General features: G+C 34.2%; 1 protein-coding gene across 3 annotated transcripts; it reads left to right on the top strand.

Annotated features, from left to right (window-relative positions):
- The first annotated feature begins 934 nt into the window (after window positions 1–934).
- On the top strand, window positions 935–12,826 carry PFD6 (prefoldin 6). 3 transcript variants are annotated; one of them, XR_005483479.2, is made up of 7 exons: window positions 935–1,155; window positions 1,325–1,395; window positions 1,815–1,939; window positions 6,878–6,938; window positions 10,791–10,872; window positions 11,848–11,894; window positions 12,311–12,826. XR_005483479.2 is itself a non-coding variant. In XM_039039441.2 (6 exons), exons 1-5 carry the CDS (start codon window positions 1,077–1,079, stop codon window positions 10,845–10,847), a joined length of 393 nt encoding a protein of 130 aa, XP_038895369.1. In that variant the 5' UTR covers window positions 935–1,076; the 3' UTR covers window positions 10,848–10,872; window positions 12,311–12,826. The 3 variants fall into 3 exon arrangements, 2 of the variants coding, with proteins under 2 accessions (XP_038895369.1, XP_038895368.1); XM_039039441.2 differs by lacking the exon at window positions 11,848–11,894; XM_039039440.2 differs by lacking the exons at window positions 11,848–11,894; window positions 12,311–12,826 and having other exon boundaries at window positions 10,791–11,106.
- The last annotated feature ends 965 nt before the right edge of the window (window positions 12,827–13,791 follow it).

Below are 13,791 nucleotides of genomic sequence, written 5' to 3'. Positions count from 1 at the left end.
GTGTTGTTTTGTGGAGGATTTGGGATGAAAGATTCTTGCAGCGAAAATCTAGATCGACAACAGACATTATGATCATATATATCACTTTTTTTTTTATACAAAGATATATTGGCTATTAAAAGCCATGACTTTTATTTTCTTATTGCAAACTGAAAACATCTTTTGTATACCCTATGAAATGGGTCTTTTGTACCTTTGATATCTTTGGATATTTCATTCAATCAATTAAATCGTATAATATCCAAAAAAAAAAAGAAAAAGAGTATGTGGTAGTTCAATTATACCTTCAAATTTTTTATTGTAAAAATCGAGCCCCTAAACTTCTACCAGTAGTAAAATTGATCCTCAAGCTTATAATAATTATTGAAATTAGACCCATAAATGAAAAAAATTGAACCATCAAACATATACAAATGTTACAACTAATACAATATATGTAAATTTCAAGGTCGAATTCGGCCAATTTTTAATACTTATATACGTTTAAGGGCACAATTTTTAAAATCAAAAGTTTAAGAGTATAAATGCAACCACCACTATACTCTATGAGTGGTATTTGTAATTTGTCAAAAAAAAAAAAAAAAAAAAAACTAAGGGTAAATATCAATTTATATCCCTAAACTTTGGGAACTGTATTCGTTTAATCATAAATTAATAATTGTATCAATTTAAAACCCAAACTAATAATTTTATTAATTTAAATCTTGAACTTTCATAAGTATATCAATTTAAAGCCTAAATTTAAACTTTAATAAATGTATCCAAATAAAACATAATAAAGGGTTTAAATTGATACAATTATGGAAGTTACGGTTTAAATTGATACACCTATAAAAATTTAAGGTTTAAATTAATACAACTCCAAAATTTAACATTTAAATTGATACAATTATTAGTTTAAAGTTTAAATTGATACAACGTCAGATTTCAGGATATTTTCCCAAAAACTAAATTTATGTTAACCTATATATTTTTCCCGTTTAAAATCGTTAATCAATAAACTCGTCTCCGATTAGCCTTCCGCGCGCAGGTTTTCTAGCACCAGGTACGCAGAGGAAGTCGACGATTGAGTCGGAATGAGTTCTACAAGCGCTCTTCGAGAGCTACAGCGCGAGCTGGAGACGAAAGCCAACGATCTCAGCAAGCTACAGAAAGGCGAGCCTCTAATCATTCTCGTTTCCTCCCTGTTGTTCATTCGATTAACACGTTTTATTGAAAACATCAATATTTTCAATTCAAAATACTGTGTCAACTATGTGCTATCTGGATTCAATACTGTCAATTTACTTTCACGAAAACCCTAACATGGTAATGGATTTATCAGATATTGCGAAGAACCACCAAGTGAGGAAGAAGTACACTATTCAGCTGGGTGAGAACGAGCTCGTTCTTAAGGTTTTCCCACCTCTCTCACTTGTTTCCTTTACGTGTTTGCTTGTGCATAGTTCAGTAGCGAGGAGGGGAAGTACGATAAGACATTTTACTGACTCATGTATTTCTATCCGTGCAGAAGTTGCAAAAAATAGAATGAATTGTGTTAATATTCCCTTTTTCCGTTTCAATTTATACATTTCTGTGTTATGATGAATTATAATATGTAAATCGAGAGATCATTAGGGGCAAATTGGGTCAAGGGTTTTTTCTTTTCCACTTGATTTGACATGTAGTTTAGATTATGGAAATTTCTTTTCATTTATACAATCTGGTATACAATAAGAATTCAAAGCATTCTTATCAGGGTGCATTTTTTGCATTCATTGCTACTACATGTGAACTTGTTATTTCTTGATCTGCTTCTTTACTTACCTATGCAGGAATTGGATCTGCTTAATGACGACGCAAATGTATATAAATTGATTGGTCCAGTGCTCGTGAAGCAAGATTTGGCAGAAGCAAATGCGAATGTGCGCAAGAGAATTGAATACATCTCTGCAGAATTGTATGTTTTTTTCATTTGTTTTCCATATAATTTTTTAGTTACTGGATAGTAGTGATCATAATACCATAACCCTAGTCATTCGAGAACCGTCATCAGACTAATTACCTAATAAGATATATATATATATTTTAAATGTTGTTCGTCCTATACAATTTACGTATATCTTATGTCTCTCTCACAGTCATCAAATTGTTACTTTGTTTTAGATGAGGTGGTTTTTACCTTTTGGATGACTCTAGCTTAACCATAGATAGCTGATTATGTTATGAACTTTGTATACGTTAAAACTATGCTGGATGTTTTACGGAAGCAAGATGGAGGAGACAAAATGGGTGTTGTCATCAAGAAGTTGCAATTGATTGATATGGATTTTGTACTTGCCTATTTACAACCCCTTTGAAGAGTATCAATTTGGATACACTTGCTGAGCATACTACTTGAAATATTAGCTAGGATCATGAAAAGAAACAAAGTAAGAGAAATACCTTGTTTAGAACCTTTAGAGGCTCGATAATTGTAATACCTATAGGCTTATTTTATTATTGAGGAAATGGAAAAAAGATGTTGGAGATGATGGTGGATAGTTTTCTTGGTTCTTGGAAAGTGAAAATTCCAAAAAAGTTGAAGTTCTTCGTTTGGCCGGTTTTTCACGGTAGAATTAATACCTTGTGTAGGCTCTCGAGGAAGTTGCTAGCCTTAGTTAGGCCTTTTTGCTGTATTTTGTGTCAGAGGGAAGAGTAAGACTTGGATCACTTGTTTTGGAATTGTAATTAAGCTCGTTCAGTTTGGAACTACTTCTTTGGAGTGTTTGGTATTCTGTTAGCACGTCATAGAGCTTTTATTAACATGATCGAGGAGTTTCTCCTCCATTCGTTGTGTAAGGGGATAGGGAGTTTCTTATGGAAAGTTGGAGTGTGTGCTTTGTTGTGGGGCATTTGGGGGTGAGAAATAATAGAATCTTTAGGGGGATTAAGAGGGATCATTTCAATGTTTGGTCACTAGTGAATTTTAATATTTCTCTTTGGGCATCAGTGATAACCTTGATAAAGGACTAAAAGGTCATGGATTCATTCCATGGTGGCCACCTACCTAGGATTTAATATCATACGGGTTTTCTTGACGCCCAAATGTTGTAGGGTTAGGTGGGTTGTCCAGAAAAAGATGAGTTCCTTTTATAGTTATTTGCAAGGTCACATGTTAGTTTGGAGACTCTTTCTCTAGGGTGCTCCCTTTTGTTGGCTTTGTGTTTTTGTATGCCCTTGTATTCTTTCGTTTTTTCTCAATGAAAGTTGGTCTTTCTTTTCTTTTTTTCTTTTTCTTTTTATTTATTTATTTAAATCTTTAAAGAGTCCTGCATTCCAAGTGGCAACAACCTCAAGAAAATCTTGTTCTATCATATAGTGGGATTTTTCAAAGTCAATCTTTACAACCCACCTGCCAATATGAACGTAGCTCAACACTCAAGCCATCTACTTCTCTCGAGGTTGGAAGGTTCAAGTCCCTTTTCATATTTATCGTACTTAAAAAAGAACCCATCATCTTTTCTTCCTCTTGTTATCCACTATCTTGCCGTGGAGCAATTATTGGATGACTAGACACAACACAGGCTGGATGATGCAGCAAATGGTAGCATGCAGAATCATTTCAACTTGTTTACAAGCATCTTGGAATATTTTGTAAACGCTAGTTTTACCAAATTGGTGGGATGGAAGTTAGATACTTTGTGAAGCCATCACTTTCTTTGGATTATGACATAAAAGAAGTCTCACTAATGCAAGTAAGAACATCATTGTTAAAAAATCCCACCTTAAGCAAATTCTTTTTTATGAATATTCCAACGACTAAAAATTCAGAAGAGTGGCAATATAGGTTGCAGCTTTGCAAGTTCCAAGGTTATCATGCTTGCTTTAATCTTTTAAATGGATAACAATCTTTCCAAATGCTGACTATCTTCCAAGAAATAGGTCTCAGACTCTCATTCCTAACTTGTTAAGAAAATAGAATGAAATCTGATTTAGAGTAATGACCTAACTTGAACAGGATCTATTCTATAGGTTGTATATCGGTGTCCTTGAGTTCTAAGTAATGACCTAACTTGAACAGGATCTTTTCTTCTTCTTTTTGTTTTTTGTTTTGATGGAATGTTCAATCAGAACTTCATTGATGGTATGAAATTGCAAAAGGGCAATTATTGCCATGAGGGATTACATAATGCTATTTTATTGTGAGATGAGAGAAGTAAGATTGTAATCACAAAAGAAAGAAGTGAATTTACACCATGAGGGAGATATATACAAAAAGTGACCAAAATATTGTGTGTAGTTCGTTTCCTTGTTGTCGAAGATGTGATGGTTTTGCTCAATCCAAATGGTCCATTGATAGGCTTTGATGATGAAAGTCCACAATATCTCCTTGTCCTTCTTGAAAGGGTGAAAGATAAGCAACATATTCAGTAGAATAAGGGGATGATTCGGGAAGACCATGTGATAGTTGAAGGCAGCCATGATTCTATTCCAAACTGTCTCTGCAAATTCAAAATGTACGAAAATGTGCATAAGAGTTCCTTCACATATGTGACCAAGAACGCACCAACTAGGGGCGGACACAATCCAGGAGCTTCTTTTATCAATATGTCGACTGTATTGATGCCACCATACATAATGTCTCATAGAAAATAGGATTTTTTTTTCTTTAGGTTGTACAACCATGTCTTTGAGTTCTAAAGAAATCCTATTTAGAGTAAAAGCACTTTGAAAGAATTAGGAATGTTAGCACCCACACCCATATCCAGAAAATTGGCTTAATTACGATAATCACTACTTCAAAATTGCAAAATAAGACACGTCCTCTAATGCCGACACCTTTATGAGAAAAAAGTAATACATTTATCACCTTGGCCTAGCCATTTGAACATTTTGCTTCCATGAGTGCTCTACTCTCACTATTTTTGTAAGTTGAAGTTTCAAAGTTTTCACAAGATAATTCTCTTTGGTTGGCCTAAGCACTTATCTGAGTCTTCAACACCTCCAAAGGCCAAGGATCTAGCAATTTCAAAATGCTGCAATGCAACTGGCCAATATAAGCATAGCTCAATGGTGAATACATAGAAATTGATTCCCTCCCCTGAGTTTGAGAGTAAGGGAGAATTTTGGGAGACTATTTAAGAGTTCTCAAAGATCATGCACTAGTTATCATCATAATATTGTTCGGTAATCAATCAAGCAAAATCCTAGACTATTTGGTAGGAGCCATTGCCTTTCTTATTTATATTTTCATTTTTATATTTATTTATTATTATTTTAAAAAATAGACAACATATATTTCCAAACAACAAAAAGGTTACAAACTAGAGGTTCGGGTAGAGAAAACCTCTGCGAAAGATAACTCTTCATGATGTAGGGAGTTACCTTGTCAATTAGGTTATTCTTTTTTAATTCGTTTTAGTTTTGTTTTAGTATTTTAATTTGTATATATAAGAAAAAGTACTTTAGTTCATTTTCCATTTCTCTACAAATAGGGAATTGCTCCCTTATATTCATTAACATTTGATTGATAATAAAGATTCTTTGATAGACTTCGTGGAGAGAACTCTCCTTAGTCACTCAGGCCACACCACTTCAAATCAATGATGATATAAAAAAAAGATACTATGGTTGTGTAAATCTTTCCCGATCTTTTCTCCAATGCCTATATCTATTTCTTTCTAAATAGAGAAAATGAAATTTTCTGGAGACAGCCTTTCTACAAAGGAAAGATTGTTAGGAGGAAGAGTCCTCCAAGGTTTCAGTAATCCAGGTTTATGGACGGAATCTTAATAATAGCCAATGACCGTTCTACCATTTTTTCTCTATAGATGCTCAAACTACCAGAACCAAGTTTTGCTTCCAATTATTGCCTTCCAGTTTCATGATTCATGCAAAACCTCCTCTTTTGTTTGTGATTTCTTTGACCCATACCAAGATATGATAGTTCTGAAGCTCATGCTTAAGTTCTTTTGAAATGGAGGGATAGAAATAAGATTAGATAGAACATCTAAAAACTAGGTCACTTTATATTGAATGAAGGGCATGGTGCAAGTATTAAACTACCTGTTTCTTCTATATTCCATCCATAAGATTTTTCTGACAACGTCAATTACAGACGTATATAGTGCATTTATTGCCTTTAAGTATGTAAGTATATAGTGCATTTGAAGTATGTAACTGCTAAGGGAGAAGTTGGAACAACAAAGAGCGGCAAAATATGTGGAGAAAAAAGAAGAGCAAATAGGCAGATGAACAAGATCATAATGAGATAGGAATAGGGAGAGGGAGACATAAGATATACATATGACAATTTAGAATCACAGGAATTCTTATTAGTATGTAATATAAGGCCCAAAGTTGAGCTCAAAGTGGATAGAACATGTCTCTCACCCTAGCAAAAGAGGAAAAAAGAAAAAAGAGTTGCCTGTGTGAGATATGTTCTATTCTATCTGCCTGTGTCTATGTCTCATGCAGGTAATAAGAATTCATGTTTGGAGGACGTAGGCAATAACAATTATTCTATAGTACATTGCTCCAAAGAACACCTGCCTGAGCAAAAAAAGCCTACCAAAAAAAGAACTGGCAGGCAGATGGAGAAAGAGTTGGACATAACGAAGGACATAGGTGAAAAGAAGGAAATAGGTCAGAGCAGAGTCGAGACTATCAATAAGAAATAGGGAGGGAGATTTAAAATGGGACCGATACAGTTTACCTTCTATTTGCGGTGCCAGTTTTCCAAATCTATATATTGCATTTTTTTTTTTTTTTTTAAAATTTATAAATTGTAACATTCTACTTCCATGTACCTTGATAATAATGAAACTACTTCCATATATCTTAATAATAATGACAATATAGTTTTCTCAGTCACCATTTTCATGTGGTTTAATTCAATGATTTTTGCACAATTCAGGAAACGTCTTGATTCAGCCCTTCAAGATTTGGAAGAGAAGCAAAATAGCAAGAGAGATGCGGTTAGTACTTTTCTTCCTTCTCTAGATCTTAAAGCTAACCTGTGGCTGATATTTACAGAACCCAAAAATAAAGCAATAAAACATTTTTTGTGTCTGATTCTTGCTTGTATAAGGAGAATCCACAAAATGATTTCTTGTCTTCAGATATGATGAATACACAAGGCATACTGAAAATGTGTCTGGAGAAAAAAGTTTGAAAACAAAGAAACTGAAATCTAAACTTGATTTAAAACCGTAGGAAATTTAGAAAATGACTGGACTTAGGGAAGTTTGTTTGAGCATTCTGCCTCATCCCCTTTTTCCTTGATGCAAAACAAAGTTCAAGATGCATGAGCTTCTGTCTGCTACCTTACATCTAGGTCAACTTCATGGTAGAAATTATTGAAGCTGGACTAAGTAGTGGTTTTTGAAACTACAGCGAAGTCCTTTCCCAATTGAAACATTGAGGACCGGAAGTGAAAAAAGAAAAAAGAATGAAAAACAAGAATGCCAATATTGACGGAATAGAGTTAAGGCATTTTCTTTTTCTTTCATACGATATATTTACGGTTCCTCCATAAATGATTAAATAGGGCTTCTTCCTCTTTGCAGATTTTCTTTTTAATCTTATGAATTTCTTTTCCTCCATAAATAAGTCAAATAATTTATTTTAAAATTATGAACACAAAATATTTTTATATATTGTAAGCAAACCCAGAATCAATTTCAGTGATGTATGAAATAAAAAGGAGGGAGAGATGCCTCGATATTACAACAAGAGGCCAAAATACACAGTTCACGTTTTTACCACCCCTCCCCACCTATTCGAGAGGGTGGTAAGCCCTCCTTAGCAAGGAAATAGACTCCTAACTACTGTAATACATACGTTCATCCTGGAGACTTTCTACACATTAACTTCCCTAAATACAAAACACAAAACACACTGCACGCTTTCTCACATGTGCATTACATTAAGGGGTGAATTCTCATTTCTACCCCTTATAGCATATGTATTGACTATTGGGGTCTGACAAGGAGTTACATTAAACTTCTTCGGTTAGATATAGAAGTAGCTAAACTATAAGAATGAAAATGTGGTCTTAGTTTTTTGTATGCCCTTGTATTCTCTCATTTTTTTCCCCAATGAAAATTGTTTCTATATAAAAGGAAAAAAAGGGAAAAAAAAGAGTGAATTGAAACGTGGAGACAGTTAACACCTAGAAATAGTGAGGAAGATAATGTTGTAAAAACTTCTAGCATAAGATTGATTCTTTTTTGCAAAAGCCTATAGTTCCTTAGTTGCCCAAAAGAAGCTCTAACATAACAATATACATCCAAATAAGCCTTTGGCAGCAGGGGGTGTACAACATCCCCTTTGTGAGTCAAATCATGTAAATGGGATTTGGTGGAGAATGCCTATTCTTTCCAGCTTCCAAACCGAATGTATTCTAAATGTAATTAGTGTATTGTATACAAGAGGTGATTTATTTTAATCCATCCTACAGTTTCTTCCTTTTTAGGGAATAAGGGCCGGTTTTTTTTAATGGAAATCTAGACAATCGAAATATTCAGATGTCCGAAATTGTAGATGTTTGAAAATTCAAATGCTGGCATTTTAGATTACCATGTTGTTTTGAAAGAATGTTTGGAAATATTTGGATAACTTTGTTTGTTTTGTAGTATTTATGTATGGGAATATCTAAAGATTATGTATTATACCAATAATACCTTTACTAATTTTTATGTGATTACAAAAAAACTAAGAATGAAAATAAATATAGTACAAAAAAAATGAAAAAAACAATTTCAATAGTTGTACAAGAGAGTAAATACAAAAGTATTTGGCAACTATTGAAAATGTATAGTAAAGCAACCTAGCACTTTAAATTTCGTTTGGAAATAATCAAAATATTATTCAATTGAACTAAAGTTTATTTTATATCTAAATGTAAAATGTTACTGTACTTGATTGCATATGATTATTTGTTTGTGCATGAATGCATAGTTGATTATAGTTATATATATAAAAAAAGAATACATTATTTTATTTTGAACTACAAACTAAAAACTGCGAAAAAAATTGATGAAAGACAAATATAAAAGAAAATTTTGAAGAGCAAATATGTCATTTGGGTATGCCCTCTACATGGACATTTAAAAGTCCATGTTGCAAGAGGGCTTCCAAAATTATTTGATAAATGCCCCTATATGGGCATCTCAAGATGTATGGATATTTCACATTAATGCAAAACAAAAGGAGTAATCTAGATGGCCATCCATGACCCATGGGAATCTTGAATTTTTCACCATACAAATGGTCCCTTAGCTTTAGGTCCCAAATTCCGAAGTCAGCCATCTAAACTTGACAGTAGCATGTTTATGATTGGTGATGGAGAAAGGTTTCTCATCAAGGATAGACAAAATATCGGTGCTAACCTTATTGCAAATGAATTGATTGATTTTTGGAATGGAAGAGGTTTTATTATAAAGGTTGACTTTGAAAATCTTTTGATAAGGTGGATTGGGCGTTGTTAGATTACATTAAATTCTTGAAAGGCGTTGGAAACTGATGGAGATAATGGGTTAAAGAGTATTTCTCCTCCATTCTTATAATTGGAAAACCTAGGGGAAAGTTTTAGGGTACAAGACAAGGTCACAAGGATGTCTCCTGTCACCTTTCATCTTCATTCTGGTCCGTGATTCTTGTAGCTGCCTTTTTTCCAGAGAGGTATGAGCACAGGCTTTCTGGAAGGCTCTTCCATCGGAGAGGTCTCTCCTATAAACCACTTGTAATTGGTGATATAATCCTGTTTTCTTGCTCATCTCTGGAAAAGGTTATGAATTTTCTAAGTTATTAGAAGTTTTAAGGTTCTTTGGGCCTTCATGCAAATATGAATAGTAAGACTAAGCTCCCTGGCATCAATGTTAGCAACTCTCAAAAGGCAACAACAAAATGGTGGGTGGTTTTTGGGACAACCAGTCAGATTTGTGGAACCTCAATTATAGAAGAAATTTGAAAGAGGAAGAAGTTGAAGATTGACTTCTTTTGATGGACAAGATAAACATCCAAGCTTTAGGACAAAATCCTTATCGCTCCTTGGACCGGAGCTGCGTGAATGGGGACCTTAGCATACACCCCCTGTCTGCCACGAAAGTTTCCTCTCTCTAAAGTGAGGATGAAAAAAGAATTCCTTGATCATTTTGCTGTAGTCACGCTGGCTAGCCTAAAACCAAACTAATCAAAGGAATAAGTCCACACAACGTTTAATCAAGGTCCTCTGTTGCCCTCCTGCAAGAATGCAACACCAAGACCCCATCAAGTTACACATCTTCCAAGATAATAACCCTTCCATGGAGATTTTGCCAAACAAAAAGCTTAACCTGCTTGGGAAATTTTCATTCACCACATCTAGTGAAAAACCAATCTCTCTTGGGAGATGGGTTGACCCGTCAAAGAGAAGGATTTATAGGAAAAAGCCTCTGGAGGGCTAAGGCACTATAATCGAAAATCCCTTCTCTCAAAAGAGCACTGAAACTCTCCCAACAAAGAAAGGAGAGCAACAATATTCCTCGTTTACCTTTCAAACAACGAATGACGGAACCTCAAAATGGGGGCTGGCTAAGCCAGAACGTCAACCACCGAGACAAACTAGCATTAATTGTTTTCATGATGAATTTGTGAGTGTAATCCTTGACATTGAAAGTATAAGTTGAATGGGATAAAGGCTTCTTTTGTCACAATTGTTCTAGAAACAAAAACATCTTCCTTATTTCAGCACAATCGTTCGTTGGTTTGTATAAACCTTTTCTGCTTTGGATATTACTCAAATACAATGCAATTCATTTGCTTATTTTTGGTTTGGTGTCTTGCAGATATTGAAGTTACAGCAAAGGATTCAATCTCTGCAGGCTGGAAAAGCTAAAGCGTAACCTGTTTTATTGTTGTTTTTCAGCTGTACGTCCTAAACTTATGTTAATCTTTTTGCAATCTCTCTTGTATCAGTTGAAGATACACTGCTCACTCAAAAGATTGACAATATTTTTATTAGTTTGATTTTGATTTTAGATGCGTACATAACTTTCATATTTCTTGCAAATTACTTAACAAGAACTTAGCATCTCCTAAAAAATATTTTGCATTTGTAATTTGACAAGAACTTGGCATCTTGAAAGAAAGTGTTGGTAATAATTTTCTTCTGGATTTCAAGGGTTTATCCGTTTTATCCATCCATGGGTGGTCTGCTACTCTTTGGTCTAAATGGAATTTTGCTATTGATTGCTGTATGTGCTTGTCTTTTTCTCCATCTGGTTTATTTCCTTCACAGCTTAATGGTGGGTCCATATACATCTTTGTTCCCCATCTTTTTGTCTACCAATTATTGCGTCAGGTAGTGAGATCCCCATTTTAGTCTGACTAAAACCTTTTTGGATCAGATGTTTTTCTTCAAGAAAATTACGTGAGTATTCAGGGCCATGATAGCTTACATACCTCTCTTAGAAAATTTAACATCTTGGTTAGGTCACCACTTTGGTAACCATAGAAGTAGGAACCCATTTTGAGTTCAAGATTGTGCACTTCAATAAATCTTTTATGAGAGAAAGCAACAGAGGTTGTCAGATTGGATCAACTCATTATGTTAGGATAAGCGTTGGTTTGTATGGTTCTGGATCAGATGCCAATCTTACAAAGATTGGTGGCTCATAAAGCTCTTTTTAAACGAGGTTCTATTCTCATTTAGCAGTCATTTGAAATCAAAATGCAAAAAAGTCTATTGTTTTAAGTTGGTTTAATTTTCTGGGATTCACTCACCTATTTGTGGCAGTTCCTAGACTTCCTCTTTGCTCACAATATTGTAAAATCTATAATTTCTCTCTTATTTTGCAAAATACTATATTAGCTATCAACCACCACCAATGACACCACTCTCAGGAAGACATTCTGTTGAAAGCTGCTTCGATTGACTGGATACCTGCCAGGTAAAGCTTCTTTTTATGAGGGGAGCGACCTTACTGGGACAGGGAGAGAGAGAAAAAGGAGAGCCAGAAGAGAAAAAGGAGAGCCAGAGAAGGGGATATTCGGAGGGCAAGCCTGGTGATGATTAGATATGTTAGATAATATAATATTAAATTCATCTTCACTCGTTAGCTAAGCTTTTAGATTCATCGGTGATTTAACATGGTATTAGAGTAGGTGGTCCATGAGGTTCTGGGTTCAAACCTCTGCAATGATGTTATTTTCTCTCCAATTAATTTTGATTTCCATTTGTTGGGTCTTCTATATATTTCAACCCATCAAGTGGAGTGTTAGATGATACAATATTAAATTTATTTTCATTCATGGGCTTAAGCTTTTAGGTCAATTGTTGATTTAACAAGATCAATTCACATTGCAGTTGAGGTGACCATGGTGGAAGGGACGGAGAGTGGCCTCGATGATTTTTTATGGCATACTTCCCTCACTTTCTGATCCTCATGATTCTCTTTTTGAATGGCCTTGATTTTATTTCTTCATAGTGATTTTAAGGTGTGAGAAAATAAAAGTATGGTGTGGCAATTGACATAGAACCCATTTGGCAACCAAGCAAGGAGATCCAGTTATTGATTTGTGAATCATTGTGCAAAGGACCAAATCATTCTGTTGCCTCTGGCATGTGCTTCAAATCCCAAACGGAACTCCTTGCCGGGAACCATTGTTTTTGTATGGTTTTAGTAGCTTTGTTAGGTTGATTTTCAACATAGACCACATTCCTAAGAAGTTATTGCCTACAAACTAGGATTTTTCTTATGTCATTCAGGAAATGGAAGATATGATGCTTGTCTAATCGCCCATCCTTGCTGAAACAACCCTGGAAGAGACATTGTGTCCAAAAATGGTTTAACCATTATGTATTTACATGCTTTTTTATTTATGTGCTTCTGTTCTTTGCTTATTTGGATCAGACAACATATTGAAAGCTTACCCCCCGAATTTTACTAGTCATTGATGGTAAGAAATAGTTGGACATCGGAATTTGTGGTGAATTGGTTTTTTTGCTGAAATTTTTTATCTGTTTTGTTGTTTTTTTAAAGAAGATAATTAATGAAAAGTTATCATCTAAATGGTTAGTTTCACACAGAGAATTTGAATTTAAAGAGCAATTACTTAAAATTTTAGATAAAACGAAATTATTACCTATCAAATTATTCAAATATGTAAACTAAATCTTAATGTTCAATTCAAATCTATCCATGGTCTATTAAACAATAAAATTTGAAATTTAAATACATTAATAATGATTACTTTCCCATCTTCGTCTGCATTTAGCTCGCGAATAATTCCCCAAGGTTAGGAATGTGGAACAAGGGTAAATATGGGTGAAAATAATTGAGATTTTGAATAAAAATTAACGTTGTTTAGCCTTTTATCAAATTAGTGCTCCCCAAGGTTAGGATCTAGAACAAGAGTGAAAAGACAAAAGTAGTGGAAATAATTGAGTTTTTGAATAAGAATTAACGGTGTTAAGCTTTTTATTATATTAGTAAAGTAATTATTTCTATAGGATCTTTCCAAACGATGTCGACCAAGTTGAGATTAGTGTCATTTCTTTAAGTATGGAACCACTATCAAAGAATGACACGTAAGAAAGTCGAACTAGTACTTTTAACCTACATATTCATGTTTCTAAAGAATAATCATATACAAATATCAAAGCCAATCTATCTAAGATTAGCTGACTTTAGTATAACTCAATTAGTTAAGATATGACCAAGAGTTAGAGGTTTTCAAACCTCTCTCCTTGGAAAAATCTAAGATTAGTTCAAAAATTCATTTGGTCACCAAGCAAATGGGGCGTCAACTTTTTACCACCCACACTAAAAATTAGATATGAAGACA

Source organism: Benincasa hispida, chromosome 8 (genome assembly GCF_027475165.1).
Source record: "Benincasa hispida cultivar pf3 chromosome 8, pf3_genome.v1.1, whole genome shotgun sequence".
Taxonomy (NCBI): Eukaryota; Viridiplantae; Streptophyta; class Magnoliopsida; order Cucurbitales; family Cucurbitaceae; genus Benincasa; species Benincasa hispida.
This window is presented reverse-complemented; position numbering and strand designations above follow the sequence as displayed.

Excerpts from the sequence above, each read along its gene's own strand:
- PFD6 (XM_039039441.2), top strand. The coding sequence starts at position 1,077 with ATGAGTTCTACAAGCGCTCTTCGAGAGCTACAGCGCGAGCTGGAGACG. Across the intron at positions 1,396-1,814 it reads AGAACGAGCTCGTTCTTAAG|GAATTGGATCTGCTTAATGA; the intron begins GTTTTCCCACCT and ends TTACCTATGCAG. Across the intron at positions 1,940-6,877 it reads GAATACATCTCTGCAGAATT|GAAACGTCTTGATTCAGCCC; the intron begins GTATGTTTTTTT and ends TGCACAATTCAG.